Genomic DNA, 19,594 nt, shown 5'->3' with positions numbered 1-19,594 from the left:
CTTGATAATCTTTTTGGATGTGTGCCAGGCTGCCTTCCTGCTCCCCCACACATCAGTTTTCCTTATCTATGTGGACTCAAGAGTCCTACCAAATTTGTGCGTATTTCTTTAACTGCATCTTTCCCTTCAAGGACTGAAATTTGGGTTTCATTTTGTCCACTCACCGAGGTCATCTTTGGTGAGGGCTTCTCTGTCAGTTGCTCTCTGGCATCTCCTGAGGACTGTTGCTAACACTTCCATCTTTGAACATGCTCTCTCCAGTTTTGTGATTATGTGGGGCTCTCGCCACTTATTGTTCATTTGCCTGGCTCTGCCTTAATGTCCTCAGCTTGTTTTCCCTACCATGTCTCTCCCAAGACTGGTCTCTTCTCAAGGGGTTGAGCTCTGTCAAAGTCAGATAGAAGGCTACAATGGGGAATTCATGCTCTGGTGCTTCATCCTTACACTTCCATTTCATGTTGATGCTATAAAGTCCAAGGCCTGACTCTTAATGCATTTTAAAAATGTAGGTGACAGCAATTTCCCGTTTTCATATTCAAATTCAGGGCTCTTCTGTGGTCCATTGGCCAACTCTGGGTGCATTTCTTAAGGGGAGAGGGTCAATAAGAGCAGATCCCTGTTCAGAGCTGTAATTTTTCAGGGGAATTTGAAATTTACAAGTTTACAAGTTTACAAGTTTAACAAGTTTACAAGTTACAAGTTTAACTTTATTTGATGAATCGCTTATCATGATATCTAAGCGATGTACAGTTAAAAAACCATCAGAGTGTGGTAATACAATTTAAGTTACAAGGTCACTTAAAAGACGGACATACATTTAATTTACTAAAATCATTTTTAGGACAAACGAAGATTGACAAACAAGAGTGGGTGGGAATGAAGGGGAGAAATTACAATCTTATTATTTGTTAGAGTTTGACATCAAAGGGTAAAAACAAATTAGGTAATAATGGGATTAAAAAAAAAAAAAAAAAGAAGAAAGAAGAATACAGAAACCTAGAAGGACAAAGTTTTATAAGTCAAATGCGTCCTGGAATAAATATGTTTTTAAGTTTTTCTTAAATAGCACAAGGTCGGTTTCATTTTTAATAAAATTTGGGAGGGCATTCCATAGTGTGGGAGCTTTTACTGAAAATATATCGTTGCGTCTAGTACCTATGATTCTTAGCGATGGGACTGAGAGCAAATTAGATGAAGAAGATCTTAAAGAACGAGCAGAATTGTGTGGGACGATCATTTTTGAAATAAATTGAGGTTCATTGGTGCTTAGCGTTTTATAAACCAAAAATTGATTTCATTTGTTTTTTAAACCATTGCATTATGGTTTAACAATTGCATCATGGTTTAATCTTGATTCTTAAGGTACTCTCCTCTGTGCCTGTTTGCTTAGCTCACCACTTTTCAGAACCACAAATCTTTTCATGTGGCATTCTTTATCTGGTATCCCAGAGGGAGGTCTCCCCTTTTTCACATGAATCCGATCATCACCCAGTTGGCATTTACCAAAGAGGATTGTTGTGCAATCTGGAGGATGTACTTTGGATTCTCTTGCTCTATCTGAAGGTTACAAACTTCTTTCAAAAGTGAAATCACCTGTTTATCTTTCATGTGCTGCTTCAAAGCCCTCCATGGCCTGTTCAAGGACCATCAAGTGCTGGAGGGTAGATAAACTCATTCTGCTAGGGAACAGCTAGATGGAGTATCAAGCTGACTCCCCAGAAGACATCTATAGAGCAGCAATGTGGTGGTCTTTGTACTCCTTTACAAAGCACTACAGGTTATACATGCAGGTAATAAAAACGCTGTCTTTTGGGCCAGTATGCTCATGAGTGATGCTGGCTACTTCCTACTCCTAGGAAAAAAAAGGGGCTTGGGTACATCCAATTCCTCTGAACTGATTAACAAGATGAAAAGGAAGGTTAAATTTTAGGCTTACCTATTAAATTTTCTTTCCTTGAAACATGCTAAATCAGTCTAAGACCCACAGTGTAGTTCTTTTCGGTAGAAAAATTTTGGGTGCTGAATGGCCGAATATCTTCTCATTCTCTGATTGAAAGAGTGTATGTGTATTCCTTTTTCCTTGTGTTCTGAAAACTTTGGAGCTTGATTCTGGATGGGCAATAGTTGTTATAGTGTTCTGGGATTTTCTCATCATATCACAGTTCCGTATGAATTACTGGTGTCTTCATAATAGACATAGTACCTTATTTGGCAGTGACAGTGATTCTGCAATGTTGTGTTCTCTTCCACCTTGCTTGCAAGATAGCATAAACTCATTTGTTTGCACTGGGCTAGCATAACTCAAGAAAAGGAAATTATCAGGTAAGATTAAATGTCACCATTGCTCTTTGAAATTGAGAGTAATTGTTGTGTAGATCAGCGACACGCTCATGTTTTTAATGCATTTTGACTTAGTTAGGCAGTAGAGTGTGAAACCTGTCTGAGGATGTGAAAAGATTTACAAGATACTGTATATATCTTAAATATGTTCTATTTTGATGCAATACTATCTGTGTGTTACAAATGTAATATATTTCACAGAATATTATCAAACATGCTAGGAGAAGTCATTTTTAAAGATTTTTCTGATGTTTCATTTCTCCTCTCATGTCCTTTCCAGGTAGTCACTCTATGGTACCGAGCTCCAGAAATCCTCTTGGGATGCAAATATTATTCAACAGCCGTTGATATCTGGAGTTTAGGCTGCATCTATGCAGAAATGGTACAAAGGACCTCTGTATGCTTCTCATTATGCATCTTTACTGTGCTCACTAGAAATAGTTTTGAGGCCACATAAATTGATTTGGAAAATGCCGGTGAATAAATTTGAAAAGTGTCCACTTTGGCAAATTTCTCTTTTTTGCACTGGCTCCCTTTCCAGTCCTTCCTTCCTCCAATCTTGTCATTACTCTTAGCCAGTTTCTCTTAGCCTCTTTTGCTGCAGATGATCTCAGCTCTGCCACAGCCGATCTCAGCTATGCCACAGCTGCTAAAGCAGGCCTGGTCTCCTCCTTCCTGTGTTACAGCACTGTTTGTCTGACAGCTGAAATTTGCAGCAGCTTGGCTTGGCCTCTCTTGTGCCTCCTTTTAATGTTCAGTACAAAAAAGTATAAACACACCTGTGTGTACACATACTCAAAAAGCATTATATTTTTACAGTTTCTGGTTCTATTCCTCTCACCAACATACTTTTTTGTGCATAATAGGTCTGTATTAATAATATTGTATAACACTAACAATTGTATGCCATGCTTTAGACACATACAGTACACAATCCCTGATAAGACATATAGAGGCAAAACATTATTTGTGGGGGGCATGAGAGAACCGTGGTTTTAACAGTTGGATCAGCCATAACAATAGTGTTGTGAGTCTGCACTAACCTGAGATGTATTGTATTTGATTTATTTTTATTTCTATTCCATCCTCATGAAAGCTCAGAACGGGTTACAAAAAAGACATTCACAGTAAATTAAGGACATAACTGGTCATAAAACATGGAGTACATAGACTCCTCTTTTTTCATTCCTCCTATCCTCTGGAGTCTGCTTAGCTGAAGAGGTGGGTCTTTACTGCTCTTCGGAATGTCATGAGTTCTGTGATCTTATCTTTTCAGGTAGCTGGTTCCAAAGCTGAGGGATAAAGTGGCTTTAGGAGCGCCTATGAGCCATTTCCATCTGGAGAGATCTTCCCAGGGGGATGCATAGTCTCGTCTCTGCTGCGGAGCAGAGGGGGCGGTGGGGGTGTACTGGTGTAGTTTGGATGTTATGTAGGGGTTATGTTGTGGAATCTTTTGTGAGCTATTACCAGAGCCTTGAATATGTATAGTTTTTTTTGACAGGTAGTCATAGTTCCGCTTGGAGAGCCGGTGAGGTGGGGTCACAGTAGTTGAGGCTGTATAGGAGGTGGATCACTGCGTTTTGGACTTGCTGCAGGCATTTGAGGTCTTTTATGATGATGTCATTGAATAGAGAGTTGCAGTAGTCCATTCTAGAGAGTGCATAGGCATTGATGAGCTGTGCTAAGTCAGGTTTGGAGAGATAAGGCTTGATCCTTCAAAGTTGGCGCAGGTAATAGAAGGAAGGGGAGACTGACTACCTGCAAGATGTGGGCAGAGAGGAACAAGTGGGGAAGAAGATTAAGAAGAGGATAAGCAATGTAAAAACGCTAGAGCAAGCTTGGTCCCTTTTTAAAGACACAGTCACCGAGGCACAAAATCTATATATACCCCGTATCAACAAGGGATCCAAGAGGAAAAAGAACAAGGAACCGGCGTGGCTCACTGTAGCGGTGAAAGAAGCAATCAGAGACAAGAAAACTTCGTTTAAAGAATGGAAAAGGTCAAAAATGAACGAAAACTGGAAAAAGCACAAACAGCATCAACACAGGTGCCAGAAAGTGGTAAAAGGGGCCAAAAGAGACTACGAGGAAAAAATAGGCAAGGAGGTGAAAAACTTCAAGCCGTTCTTTCGATATATAAAGGGGAAATGACCCGCGAAGGAAGTGGTGGGACCGTTGGATGACCATGGAATAAAGGGAGTGCTAAAGGAGGATAAAGCAATCGCTGACAAACTGAACACATTTTTTGCGTCTGTATTTACCGAAGAGGATATACACAGCATACCGGAACCCATCAGGCTATATGCTGGAAACGAAGATGGGAAACTGACAGGGTTGACGGTCAGTCTAGAAGAGGTATGCAGGCAGATCGATAGGCTCAAGAGCGATAAATCCCCGGGACCGGATGGCATCCATCCGAGGGTCATCAAGGAACTGACAGGGACTATAGCTGAACTGCTTCAACTAATAGCCAATCTGACGATCAAATCGGGAAAGGTTCCGGAAGACTGGAAGGTGGCGAATGTTACACCGATCTTCATTAAAGGTTCGAGGGGAGATCCGGGAAACTACAGATCGGTGAGTCTGACCTCGGTACCGAGAAAGATGGTAGAGGCGCTGATAAAGGACTGCATCATTGATCACCTTGACGAACATGGTCTGATGAGGACCAGCCAGCAGTTTCAGCAAAGGCAGATCTTGTTTGATGAACTTACTGCACTTCTTCGAGGGAGTAAACAGGCAGATAGACAAGGGCGACCCAGTCGACATCGTATATCTGGATTTTCAGAAGGCGTTCGACAAGGTACCACATGAACAACTACTTCAGAAAATTGCGAGCCATGGAATTGAAGGTGAAATACTCACGTGGATTAAAAACTGGCTGGAGCATAGGAAACAGAGTTGGGGTAAATGGACAATACTCGGACTGGAAGAGCGTCAAGAGTGGGGTGCCGCAGGGCTCAGTGCTTGGACCCGTGCTCTTCAACATCTTTATAATGTCCTAGACCCTCTCTCGGAATGGGATGATTCATCGCGGCCATATTCACGTCTCTTGTTGCTTTGACTTTTTACTTGATTGTTTAGTGATTACGATGTATTTTTTACTTTTACAATTTTGCTACTTGATTTTAGACTTTTTGATGAAAAATAAAATTTCATTGTGGCCTTTTGAATGGGACAAGAAATACTGGAACATAGCAAAAGATTTGAAATGCGCACAATGAAAAAAAGCTGTGTAACCATAAAAATGTACTTGAGTAGCATATTCAAATGAGCAAGGCAAAAAAATGGTCATGATTATATTTCTTAATAATTATGCCATTGAATATGTACTGCAGTGAATGATGGTGGGGGAAAATCCAGGGGTGAAATGTGGGGGGTGAAACGTCCTACAACCATTGCAGGTGACGTCACCCAGCAAAGTGTTGGAAAAAGCAGAAATGAGTGTGGGCTGGTGGTGGCCTGATTGAATTTTCCTGTCATGATTAAAGCTTTGACGTTTTGAAATGAATGACTGGATGCCTGGACAAAAAGACAGTACAAGCAGTCCTTGTTTTATGAACATCCAACTTAACGTCAGACTCGTACTTACGAATGGGGGGGGGGGGGGGGGAGTCCTGTTCTACCTTTGGTATCCCAACGCACTCCTCTCCTTCCTCCCGAGTCCCAGCGTGCCCCTCTCTCCCGAATTCCAACGTGACCCTCTCTCTCCCTCCTATTCTGTGCCCCAAGTACATGTCTCCCTCCAGCGGGTGTTTACTTTCTTCTAGTTGGCTCCCTCCTCCTTCCAGCCACAGTCATTTCTCTGCACAAAACCGCGATTGCCTGAGCTGGAAGCTTTCCCTCTGATGTGGGAGGATTCTTCCTCCGAGGGAGAGGGGCACGTTGGGACTTGGGAGAGAGGGAGCACAAACTTCAGACAAAGGAGAGAAGGAAGGAGGGAGGGAGCATGAACTTGGGACACAGAATGAAGGGAGCATGAGCCATAGGATGGAAGAATGGAGGGAGTGAGGGAAAGAGATGCTGAGGTAGTGGAGAAAATAGAAAGGGTGAATTGGGTGTCAAAGAGAGGGAAAAAGATGATGTACATGAGGAGATGAAGAAAGGAGAATTTCTGGACATAGGGAGGAAGAGAGAATTATTGGACATGGTGGTGGGAAAAGAGTGAGGTAGAGATGAATGGAGAAGAGAGAGATGAGAGGGAGTAATGTTGGATGTGGTAGTAGAGAGGGAACAGTGGGATGGATGAAAAGGGATGCAAGAGGAGCCTCAAGAAGGTGGGAAGAATATTAAGATCCGAGTTACATACAAATTCAACTTAAGAACAGTTTAAAAAATGGAACCAATCTGCTGTTTTCGACTAGACTACAAAACCTTCAAAAAAGAAACAAAAACTCTACTCTTCAAAAAATACATAAAACCTATTTAACACGACCAGTTCCTTCCCAAGCTCCACCTATCACACTGTCTACTGCTATCAAATCTAAAATGTTCAAATTACCCAACATGTATTACCTTAATTTCTTGACAATTCTTATGTAATCCGCCTATATATCTTGTAACTTCATGACAATTCTTGAACCGCAAGGTAATGGCGGAATAGAAATCACTAATATAATGTAATGTAATAAATGATCTGGACATTGGTACGACGAGTGGGGTGATTAAATTTGCGGACGATACGAAGTTATTCAGAGTAGTGAAGAAACAGGGGGATTGCGAAGATCTGCAATGTGACATAATGAAGCTGGAGAAATGGGCATCGACATGGCAAATGAGGTTCAACGTGGATAAGTGTAAAGTGATGCATGTTGGTAACAAAAATCTCAAGCACGAATATAGGATGTCTGGGGCAGTACTTGGAGAGACCTCCCAGGAAAGAGACTTGGGAGTTCTGATCGACAAGTTGATGTGTGGTGGCGGCAAAAAGGGCAAACAGAATGCTAGGAATGATAAAGAAGGGGATCACGAACAGATCGGAGAAGGTTATCATGCCACTGTACTGGGCCATGGTGCACCCTCACCTGGAGTACTGTGTCCAGCACTGGTCGCCATACATGAAGAAGGACACGGTACAACTCGAAAGGGTCTAGAGAAGAGCGACTAAAATGGTTAAAGGGCTGGAGGAGTTGCCGTACAGTGAAAGATTAGAGAAACTGGGCCTTTTCTCTCTTGAACAGAAGAGATTGAGAGGGGACATGATTGAAACATTTAAGGTACTGAAAGGAATAGACTTAGTAGATAAAAACAGGTTGTTCACCCTCTCCAAGGTAGAGAGAACGAGAGGGCACTCTTTAAAGTTAAAAGGGGATAGATTCCGTACAAATGTAAGGAAGTTCTTCTTCACCCAGAGAGTAGTAGAAAACTGGAACGCTCTTCCGGAGTCTGTCATAGGGAAAAACACCCTCCAGGGATTCAAGACAAAGTTAGACAAGTTCCTGCTGAACCAGAATGTACGCATGTAGGGCTAGTCTCAGGGCGATGGTCTTTGACCAGAGGGCTGCCGCGTGAGCGGACTTCTGGGCATGATGGACTACTGGTCTGACCTAGCAGCGGTAATTCTTATGTTCTTACCATCCAGTTTCACCCCAAGGCTTGGATTCGCAGGTTAGTGTTGGGCAGGTGAAGCTGGTGCTTTTCTTTCTGATCCAGAGAAGTTCAGTTTTAGAGGTGTTCAACTGGAGTTTGTTGGCTGTCATCCAGTTCTTCATGTCTGTAGTAACCACCTTGATTAGTGAATGTTCCCTATTATCTGTCAGAGCTGTGGTAATACTATGGTGATAATGTTCAATCTCCCAAGGACAAGCAGGACACATTATACTCGTACATCGGTGACATCAGTGACTGAGCTTCAATGCTGATGTTGCCCAGTGTTCTGTAAGTTCTAGAAGTCTTTGGCAGGCCCCTATTATGCGCATGCTAGTGTCTTCCTGAGACATGCTGGATCTGCAGCTTTCTCAGAGTGTTTATCTTTCTGCTTTGGTTTTTATGCGAGTAGCATGGGACTTTTGTTCCTCTTTTGGGAGGTTTTTTTTTGCTTTTTTGACCCCTTTGAATTTTTTTTTTTTAACCTCATTGAATTAATTTTTTCATGTCTGTTTTAAGCCTGAGCTCCCAGCTGGGTTAAAATAAAAAAGATTTATTTAATTTTTTTTTTAACATTGAACCATTTTGATTTGGCTGCAGATATTTTCTCAATGATGTTCCAGAAACCGGCCAATGGGTTTAAATGGTGTACACACTATTAGAACCATATCCCATATGACATGCCTAACTTGACTGGGACCTGATTGTAAATCTTTGTGCTCCAAATGCAGAAGAGAACCCCAAAAAAGTAGAGAAGCCCTGCCTGATGGACTTTTCAGTGTGCAGAAGATAAGAATAGCTATGCTGGGACAGACCAATGGACAATGTAGCCCGGTATCCTTATTGACAAAGTACATGGCAACCTGATTGATCTCAATCATACAGACAGTTTTAATTCGGTAACCGATCTCTGAAAGCCATTAGTGTGTTCCTGATTTTCTGGAGCTCTAGGAAATTAATGTGAAGTTTTGGTTTCCTCTGCGGTCCTGAGACCCTATATTTGAAACTCCTATATTGGCTCTCCATCCCAGATTGGATGTATCTGTGGTTAATATCTTTTGGGACAAAGGACTTTGGAATGAAATCCCCATAGTCAAATTGGATTGAATCTTCCACTAAAGAAGTGACTGAGCCAATTCTGCTGTGACCAAGATGTCAGGTACTGGGAACTTTTCAGGTGTCATCATTTGGAAATGAAAGGTCCACTGGGCCCATCAAATCAAGGCAAGCCATGGGTGTTGCATATACTATGGTATGGTTTTGGGCTCAATATCTTGCAAACTATGACCTGCTGGCCATGCTGAACCCGAGAGGTGATGCAAATGAGAGCAGATGTTCGCATGAGACAGTTAGGCTCAAACTTGACCTACCTAGAGCACAACCACATTTTTGCAGATCAGCGATGTTATGCAATAAATTTTATTCCAGTTGGTAACAGAGATTGTCTATTACAACGTGAACAGTTTTTTCTGACATTATGTTTTGATATTTTTTTTACTATTTTTTTAGATTTTGGGCAGTTCTGTCACATAAGAACATAAGCAATGCCTCCGCTGGGTCAGACCTGAGGTCCATTGTGCCCAGCAGTCCGCTCACGCGGCGGCCCAACAGGTCCAGGACCTGTGAAGTAATCCTCTATCTATACCCCTCTATCCCCTTTTCCAGCAGGAAATTGTCCAATCCTTTCTTGAACCCCAGTACCGTACTCTGCCCTATTACGCAATCTGGAAGCGCATTCCAGGTGTCCACCACACGTTGGGTAAAGAAGAACTTCCTAGCATTCGTTTTGAATCTGTCCCCTTTCAACTTTTCCGAATGCCCTCTTGTTCTTTTATTATTTGAAAGTTTGAATAATCTGCCCCTCTCTACTCTCTCTATGCCCTTCATGATCTTGTAAGTCTCTATCATATCCCCCCTAAGTCTCCTCTTCTCCAGGGAAAAGAGTCCCAGTTTCTCCAATCTCTCAGCATATGAAAAGTTTTCCATCCCTTTTATCAGACGTGTCGCTCTCCTCTGTACCCTCTCAAGTAACGCCATATCCTTCTTAAGGTACGGCGACCAATATTGGACGCAGTACTCCAGATGCGGATGCACCATCGCCCGATACAACGGCAGGATAACTTCTTTCGTTCTGGTAGTAATACCCTTCTTGATTATACCTAGCATTCTATTCGCTCTCTTAGCGGCCGCTGCACACTGTGCCGTCGGCTTCATTGTCATGTCCACCATTACCCCCAAGTCCCTTTCTTGGGTACTCTCATTTAATAAGATCCCTCCCATCGTGTAGTTGTACCTTGGGTTTCTGCTTCCCACATGTAATACTTTACATTTCTCAACGTTTAACTTCATCTGCCATCTCGTCGCCCATTCCCCTAGTTTATTTAAGTCCCTTTGCAATTCTTCGCAGTCCTCTTTAGTCCGAGCTCCACTAAATAGTTTGGTGTCATCCGCAAATTTTATTATCTCACACTTCGTCCCTGTTTCTAGATCATTTATGAATATATTGAATAGCAGCGGCCCGAGCACCGAGCCCTGTGGGACACCACTCGTGACCCTCCTCCAGTCCGAGTAGTGGCCCTTTACTCCTACCCTCTGCACTTCCTTGTGTTTTTTAACGGCATACTGTGGCCATGTTTGTGTAAGCTGTGAAATATCACATTTGGATTATATTCAAAGTACAGGTACATGTGATTGTCAGTTAATTTTGTTTTGATTTCTTTGGTGACTGTTTCACCACCATTATGTGCTTTTTTGGGGTTTTTTGGTTTTATACAGTTTGTCCACATCCTGAGGCAGCTTTATTGAGTAACATTGGCCACTGTTAATGTGTTCAGATCATCTGTACAGATAAACAGTGATTTTTTTTTTGGCTAACAGCGGTTTTTACTTGCATTACAAAGAGCTATCTATTCAGTTTCTAATATTATGAGACAGTTTTTTTTTAATGCCTATGGTATAGGTTCCCTATCCCTATTCCATAAAATTCATCAGCCAATCTCAGGCTGGTGGGGTGTTCTGAGGCTTTTTCCTCCCCCCCCCCCCTTTTTTTTTTTTTTTAAAGAAATTTGGGATGTTTTGTCACACAGGGATTGAAGGTCTTGTTTGACTCTTAATTATCCACTTTTTTGATATCACATCTTGTACTCTGTAGAGTGGTTTCAAAAAGTTCTGTCAGTGCCAACGCCCTATTTCAGTCACTGACCCTTACAGTTGGTGCTTACAGTGTTTGGGGCTTGAGCATTCAGTAGACACTTGTACATGTTGTTATACACTCCAGAAAAGCTCATTGAAGGCTCGACGTATCCAGCAGGAGAAGCTGTTTCGCTCAACCATGCACTCTGGTGATAAATTCAAGCCATTGGTACTGGCATTGACATTTACATTGAAAGCTGTTCCTCCATCGGGCAAGCCCACTAAGAAGCCATCCTCTTCCCAGCAAGCTTTGCAGGCCTCTACAACATCAACATCAAGACCCTCGATGCAAACCAAACATCAATACCATCGATCTCCTTCAATGCAGGCTGTCTCTTTTATGGAGCGTGCATCCTTATCGAGGTCTCCCACCCCTTGACACTTTGCAGCACCTATGGTACCGGTTGTTGAACCAAGAGTAACAGGTCAACCCTTCAGAGAACAACTGAAAGAGTTTTCCCACAGGGAGCTCAGTGACCTATTTAAGTTGCATTCGGTACTGGTGCTTACTTCAACTCCCTTGGTACTGGCCCTGCCTGAGCATAGCACTTCAAGGCTGCATGGTACCGATTCCAGGTCTGCATCGATGTTTCACCGCTCTACATCACATTGGCACTCTGCATTGAAGTATTGATTCTGCATCGCAACATCATTACATACTTCTAAATCCAAAAGATCATTGCGTTTCTCGTCACTGGATTGGTGCCAACGTCATCGGAGAAGCTCTTAACACTCACACTTGTAGAAAATATTCATCCTACAGAGAATCTCCTGGGGTACAATAAGTTAATTCTGACCTGTCTCATCACAATACTGATACCGAGTAAGAGCCTACATTATCTGCTCCTGCATCCTATGGTATACCTTCAGATCAGTCTCCTCCTCCTAGAAGATCTCCTCCAGAGGGACTTTTATTTACCAAGTATATCAGACAGTTAGGGAAAGCTCCTGTCAAACTGGAGGCAGACACTGAGCCTGGAGCAGAGCTCCTTGATGCTTTGGATTATGATGATCCTCCTAAAGAGCTTCTTAAGTTGCCTCTACAAAGAGGCGCTCTTTAAAAACCCTCTCTGTCACTATAGTTCATAGAAAGATTGACTCTATAGAACAGGGGTTCCCAACCCTGTCCTGGAGGACCACCAGCCAGTCAGGTTTTTAAGGCTAGGCTTAATGAATATGCATGAGGCAGATTTGCATGCCTGTTACCTCCACTATATGCTAATATTTCTCATGCATATTCATTAGAGCTATCCCGAAAACCCGACTGGCTGGTGGTCCTCCAGGACAGGGTTGGGAACCACTGCTATAGAATACAGTCTTGCCCTGGATTTGATAAACTGCAACTACCACACCAATCATTGCTTGTTGAATCCACTCTTAAAAAATCCTCAAGCTCCAGAGTTTATACCACTGCACTACCAGGACGTGAGAGTCATACTATGGATAAATTTGGTTGCTGTCTTTACCAAAATTCTTATGTTGGCCAACCAAGTTCTTAAATACAACTTTTACATGTCTTTTTACCTTAAACATCTCATAAAGAAGTTGGCTGATTTTGAGCAATTATGACAAGAACATTTGATGCATTTGAGATGTCATCCAGAGCATCAGCAATGTCTTTCTTGGCTGCGAGTTTCTGACATGGATATCAATCTTCAGGACTGGTTAGTTAACATCCGCCTCAGTGAAGAACTCAACGACTTACTCTGTATGAGCAGAGTTGGAATACTTTTAATAGGATCTAACACTAAGACTCAACCATCTAAGCCTCCTCAAAGATTTACTTATTCCTTTAAGAGACTGTATCCAACAATTTCCTCCTCTTCTAAGCCTCCACCACAGAAGCAGAAACAACAGAGACCTCAGAAATCCCAGTCTTTGGCTCCTCAGAAACCAGCCCAGTCTTTTTGACGTGCTTTTAGAGAGCACAGCCAAAATTCCTCCTCAGCCTCTTCCCCAATCCATCGGAGGTTGACTTCTTTTGTATTATCATCAACAAGGACACCTGGGTCCTCAAGGTCATTAAGGAAGGTTACTCTCTCCATTTTATCACCATTCCTTCAGACCATCCTCCAAGAGAGTCCTCTTTCACATCTCAACTGCCATCCCTTCTTCAGGAAATTGAAGCTCTACTTCATCTAAATGGCATAGACGTAGTTCCCCCTTCTCAGAAAAATCAGGGGTTCTACTCCAGGTATTTCTTAATTCCAAAGAAGACGGGAGGTGTTCGTCCAATTCTCGACCTCTGAACCTTAAATAAATATCTAGTTAAAGAAAAGTTTGGCATGCTATCTCTAGGGACCCTATATTCCCTTCTAGAACAAAATGATTGGCTTTCCTTTCTAGACCTCAAAGAGGCTTACGTACACACATTCATACACCCCAATCACCAGTACAAAGTTCTGTCAGTTGGCCTAGCTTCTTTTCCAAGAGTATTCACCAAGTGTCTATTAGTAGCAGCAGCAACCCTACTTACCCATGGGTTTCAAGTGTTTCCATATCTGGACAATTGGCTGATAAAAGCTCCATCTCCTCAAGCAGTACATTCAGCAACACAGATGACGATAAACTTTTCTCCAGCTTTTTGGGTTCAAAGACAACTTCCCCTGTTGCAACTTCAGCCCCTTCTCAAGTGCTGCAATTCATAGGAGCCTTCCTCGACACCACTTTCTTCTATGGGCTTTTCTACCTCAACAAAAACGAGACTCTTTACTTCATCTTTGCAATCATATCTCCACTCTACAAACCATCTCAGTAGGACAGTTGATGCGACTCATATGTCACAGTTCATGCTACCCCCTTCGCACGACTTCATCTCAGATCAGCTCAGTAAACCCTAGCATCTTACCTTGATATTCATCCCGTGGATCACAGTCACCTCACCTCTTCGCCAGTTTCTTCAGTGGTGGAAGCATCTGACAAATCTCTCCAGGGGTTGTATTAGATTGCGGCTCTTCAATAGGCTTAGACTATATTTGCCTACTAGCATTTTTAGGGTCATTTTGCAGTCAATGATATTACTATGTTTGGACTATTGGAATCTTGTGCTTTTGTGTTTACCACTAACCCTGTTGAGTATGTTACAGGTGGCTCAAAACTCAGTGGTTAAAACTTTTTTTTCGTTTGGAAAGGACTGAACATGTCACAGAATATTATGCGAAGTTATATTGGTTGAAACTGGAAGACCATATATACTTTAGTCTGCTTGTGATGGTCTACTTGTGCTTGAATGGTTTGGCTCCTGCAAGTTTGGTGGGTAGAATTCAAGCTTATGTCCCTTTATCCAAGTTGTGCTCTGTCCATCATGGCGACTTGGTTGTGCCATCTGTAAAGGAATTGAGATTGAATACCTCACGTGTAACTATGATTTCCTGTAGTGGCCCCAGAAATGGAATTGGCTACCTTTGTACATTAGAAAGCAAAGCAATCTCGAGGCGTTAAAGAAATTACTGAAGAGGCATTTATTTTGCAAGATGAAATATGGATATTACGAAACTTGCATTTGTGAAAGCGCTGGTCGCTTACCTTGTTTGTTTTATATGTATTTTATGTTTTTTATTATGTATGTTTATATTGTGAGCTGCCTTGGGAAAGGCGGGTTATAAATAAAACAAAACAAACATCCCCCCACATCAGAGAATGCTCACCATGGACGCGCCCAAGTATGCATAGGAAGCCCACCTGGACGGTCTCAAGACACAAGGTTGGTGGTCTGCTTAAGAAAAGACATTCCACATCAACCTGTTAGAGCTGTGGGCAATTTGAAATACTCTAAAAGCTTTTCAGGAGAGTCCAATCAAGTCCTGCATCAACAAGCAGGGGGGAACAGGCTCTCTTCTTCTGTGTCCAGATGCCGAGCAAGAGAAATGGAATAGCTGACAAGCTCAGCAAATTTCTTCAGCTGCACGAATGGACTCTCAACTAAGTCTTGCGCTACATCTCACTATGGGGGACTCCTCAGATAGATATGTTTGCATCTCCCCATAACCACAAATTGCCCCAATTCTGCTCCACCTCATTGTTTTGAAGCAGATGCCAATTGGATACGATCCTGAACGAGGAGAATCTACGGGATCCCCGTGAACATGGATTTACTAAGGGGAGATCCTGCTAATCCAACCTGATCAGCTTCTTTGACTGGGTGACGAGGAAGCTGGATGTTGGGGAGTCCCTGGACATCGTATACCTGGACTTCAGTAAAGCATTCGATAGCGTACCACACTGCAGGTTGCTGAGCAAGATGAGTTCTATAGGATTGGGTGACACATTGATGAAATGGGTTGGGAACTGGCTTGGAGGTAGGCTTCAGAGGGTAGTGGTGAACGGCACCCCCCTCCGAAATGACGGAGGTAATCAGTGGAGTGCCGCAGGGCTTGGTCCTGGGCCCGATCCTATTCAACATCTTTATAAGAGACTTAGCAGAAGGGCTGCGAGGTAAAATAACATTATTTGCCAATGACGCCAAACTAAGCAATGTAGTGGGCAAAAGCACAACAGACATAAATTCAATGTCCGACAACATGATGCACGACCTACTCCTACTGGAGCGCTGGTCTAGGTCCTGGCAACTCAGCTTCAATGCCAAAAAATGCAGTCATGCACCTGGGCAACCAAAATCCATGCAAGACTTACACCCTTAATGGCGAGATCCTAACAAGAACTGAAGTAGAACGAGACTTAGGTGTGATCGTCAGTGAGAACATGAAGACTGCCAATCAAGTGGAGCAAGCTTCATCCAAGGCAAATCATAGGTTGCATACGCAGGAGTTTCGTCAGCCGTAAGCCTGAAGTCATTATGCCATTGTATAGATCCATGGTGAGGCCCCACCTGGAATACTGTGTGCAATTCTGGAGGCCGCATTACCGTAAGGATGTGCTGAGACTGGAGTCGGTCCAGAGACTGGCCACCCGGATGGTCTCGGGACTCAAGGATTTCCCGTACGAGGAACGGCTGGATAAGTTGCAGCTGTACTCACTCGAGGAACGCAGAGAGAGGGGTGACATGATCAAGACATTCAAGTATCTCACGGGCCGCATCGAGGTGGCAGAATATATCTTCTTTTTCAAGGGTCCCGCGGCAACAAGGGGGCATCCGTGGAAAATCAGGGGCGGGAAACTGCACGGGGACACCAGGAAATTCTTTTTCACTGAAAGGATGGTTGATCGCTGGAATAGTCTTCCACTTCAGGTTATTGAGGCCAGCAGCGTTCCTGATTTTAAGGCCAAATGGGATAGACACGTGGTATCTATTCACAGAGAAAGGTAGGGGAGGGTCATTGGGGTGGGCAGATTAGATAGGCCATGGCCCTTATCTGCCGTCTATTTCTATGTTTCTATGATGCATTTCTTCTGGTTTAGACAAACAAGTTCCTCTATGCATTTCCGCCAATCCTTCTCAAGACCTTAGTCAAGCTCAAGCATGAATTAGCCACCACGATCCTGATAGCTCCTTGGTGGCCCATACAACCTTGATTTTCCCTTCTGCTTCAGTTGAGTTCCAAGGATCCATTTCCTTTACAGATCTTTCCATCTCTGCTCACTCATCTGCAATCTCTGCACCTAACTGCTTGGTATCTCTCGGTCTGACTCAGTACAAGCCATTATAGCTGCTTACAGAAAACCACCTACTCGGCAATAATATCAGCATAAGTGGACATGCTTCAATTTGTGGTCTAATCTCCATGACCGGGATGCTTCCTCCTCTTCTCTTCCTTCATTGTTGGACTATCTTCTCCATTTATCCATTTCTGGACTTAAGACTACTTCGATCAGAGTTCACCTCAGTGCTATTAGTGCTTCCATGCTCTACACACTTTGGACTGTAAGCATGCCTTGGCTTACTACATACAAAGTCGGCATCAGTGGCTTTCTTTATGTTCCACTCTCATTGATAAAATCTGCAGAGCAGCTACTTGGTCCTCAGTTCATACATTCACATCTCACTAGTGTCTAGAATCCTATTCCAAACGAAATGGTCGTTTAAGCCAAGCAGTATTACTGAATTTATTTTCTTAATGGCCAACTCTCCCTCCATCTCATTTCAGTAAGCTAGGGAGAATATGCTGCCTGTTTGTCCAAGGATAAAGCACAGTTACTTGCTGTAACAGGAAGCATATATTCTCGCATTCCTCCCACCTCCCCTGGTTGGCTTCTTAGCTTACGGAACTGAGGTACCGTGAGCTGATGTCAGGCAGAAAGGCACTCATGCATGCGCGGTGTGGGCAGTTGCAAAATTTCAAAAAATTTAATAGCAATCCACTTTTACCACTGTCCATACCAGGTTACGTGGATGATGTCACCCACATGTGAGACTATCTGCCTGCTGTCCCCGGATAACACCTGTTATGGTAAATAACTATTTTTTCCAAGGACAAGCAATATTCTACATGTGGGTGACGTCCTCCATGGAACCTGGTATGAACATAAGAACATAAGCGTTGCCTCTGCCGGGTCAGACCAGGGGTCCATCGTGCCCGGCAGTCCGCTCCCGCGGCGGCCCCCCAGGTCCATGACCTGAAAGTGTTCCCTACCTAACTTAAAATACCCATACCCTGTTCACTCAATGTCCTGTAAGGTAAATCTCTATTTGTACCCTGTTATCCCTTTCGCTTCCAGGAAGTCATCCAGTCCCTTTTTGAACCCCAGAATTGTACTCTGTCCTATCACCTCTCCGGGAAGCGCGTTCCAGGTGTCCACCACCCTCTGAGTGAAGAAGAACTTCCTTGCATTCGTTATGAATCTGTCTCCTCTCAGTTTTTCTGAATGACCTCTTGTTTTAGTTGTCCCTGCTAGTCTAAAGAATCTGTCCCTCTCCACCTTCTCTATGCCTTTCATGATTTTATAAGTTTCTATCATGTCCCCTCTCAGTCTCCGTTTCTCCAGGGTAAAGAGCCCCAGCCTGTCTAACCGTTCGGCATATGAAAGGTTCTCCATACCCTTTATCATCCTCGTTGCCCTCCTCTGGACCCTCTCGAGTATTGCCATGTCCTTCTTGAGGTATGGTGACCAGTATTGGACGCAGTATTCCAGATGTGGGCGCACCATTGCTCGATACAGTGGCAGGATAACTTCTTTTGTTCTGGTAGTGATACCTTTTTTGATAATGCCCAGCATTCTGTTCGCTTTTTTTGAGGCCGCTGCACATTGCGCCGCCTGCTTCATTGTGTTATCCACCAATACCCCCAGATCTTTTTCTTGGCTTCCTTCCCCGAGTACCCTCCCTCCCATCGTATAGCTGTACATGTAGTTCCCCTTCCCTATGTGCAAGACCTTACATTTCTCCACATTGAAGCTCATCTGCCATTTTTTTGCCCACTCACTCAGTTTGTTCAGGTCGCTCTGCAGTTCTTTGCATTCTTCAACAGTTCCGGCCCTGCTGGAGAGTTTTGTGTCATCCGCGAATTTGATAACTTCGCACTTTGTCCCCGTTTCTAGATCATTAATAAATATATTGAACAGCAACGGTCCCAGCACTGACCCCTGCGGAACACCACTTGTGACCCCTATCCAGTCAGAGTAGTGCCCCTTTACTCCTACCCTCTGTTTCCTGTCCGCCAGCCAATTTTTGATCCATCTGTACACGTTTCCTTCCACCCCGTGACTCCACAGCTTCTTCAGTAAGCGTTCATGGGGCACCTTGTCAAAGGCTTTTTGGAAATCCAGATATATAATGTCTACTGGGTCACCTTGGTCCAATTGCTTACTTATCCCCTCAAAGAAATGCAGTAGATTTGTCTGGCATGATCGGCCTTTACAGAAACCATGCTGACTCGATCTCATCAGATTATTTTTTTCTATATGCTCGTTGATACCTTCCCTGATCATTGATTCGACCATCTTCCCCGGAACAGAGGTTAAACTCACCGGTCTGTAGTTTCCCAGGTCGCCTCTCGATCCTTTTTTGAAGATCGGTGTAACATTCGCTATCCTCCAGTATTACCCCTGTTCTCAAGGACAGGTTGCAAATATGCTGCAGTAATTCTGCTGTTTCGTCTCTAAGCTCTTTTAGTATTCTCGGGTGGATCCCGTCTGGGCCCGGAGCTTTGTCCGTTCTTAATCTATCTATCTGCCTGAGAACGTCTTCGAGGCTTACCTCCATGCATGATAGTTTCCCCTCCTGATCTCCCCTGAAGATTTTTTCCGGTTCTGGCACACTGGATGTGTCCTCTATTGTAAAGACCGACGAGAAGAACTTGTTTAGCCTACCAGCCACCTCTTTTTCCTCTTTCACCACTCCCTTCCGGTCACCCTCGTCCAGGGGCCCCACCTCCTCCCTCGCTGGCTGTTTCCCTTTCACATATCGGAAAAATGGTTTGAAATTTTTTGCTTCCTTGGCTAGTCTCTCTTCATACTCTTTCTTGGCTTTCCTTACTACTCGGTGACATTCTTTTTGTTGCTTCCTGTGCTCTCTCCAGTTTCCTTCAGTTTTGTCCTTTTTCCACTTCCGAAATGATTTTTTCTTGTCTCCTATCACTTT

At 43.4% G+C, this 19,594-nt stretch overlaps 1 protein-coding gene across 4 annotated transcripts in view; it reads left to right on the top strand.

Annotated features, from left to right (window-relative positions):
* CDK2 (cyclin dependent kinase 2) overlaps positions 1-19,594 on the top strand; it is a 161,634-nt gene that overhangs the window by 100,792 nt on the left and 41,248 nt on the right. For 3 of the 4 annotated variants that reach the window (XM_033935571.1, XM_033935570.1, XM_033935574.1), the window contains exon 5: positions 2,621-2,722. The exons of the other annotated variant lie outside the window; for it this stretch is intronic. In XM_033935571.1, coding sequence (XP_033791462.1) covers positions 2,621-2,722 — 102 coding nt within the window. The remainder of the gene's footprint in view (positions 1-2,620; positions 2,723-19,594) is intronic. 4 annotated transcript variants of the gene reach the window in all.

Source organism: Geotrypetes seraphini, chromosome 3, assembly GCF_902459505.1.
Source record: "Geotrypetes seraphini chromosome 3, aGeoSer1.1, whole genome shotgun sequence".
Taxonomy (NCBI): Eukaryota; Metazoa; Chordata; class Amphibia; order Gymnophiona; family Dermophiidae; genus Geotrypetes; species Geotrypetes seraphini.
The sequence above is the reverse complement of the archived record's forward strand: the minus strand, read 5'-3'. Positions and strand labels throughout refer to the sequence as shown.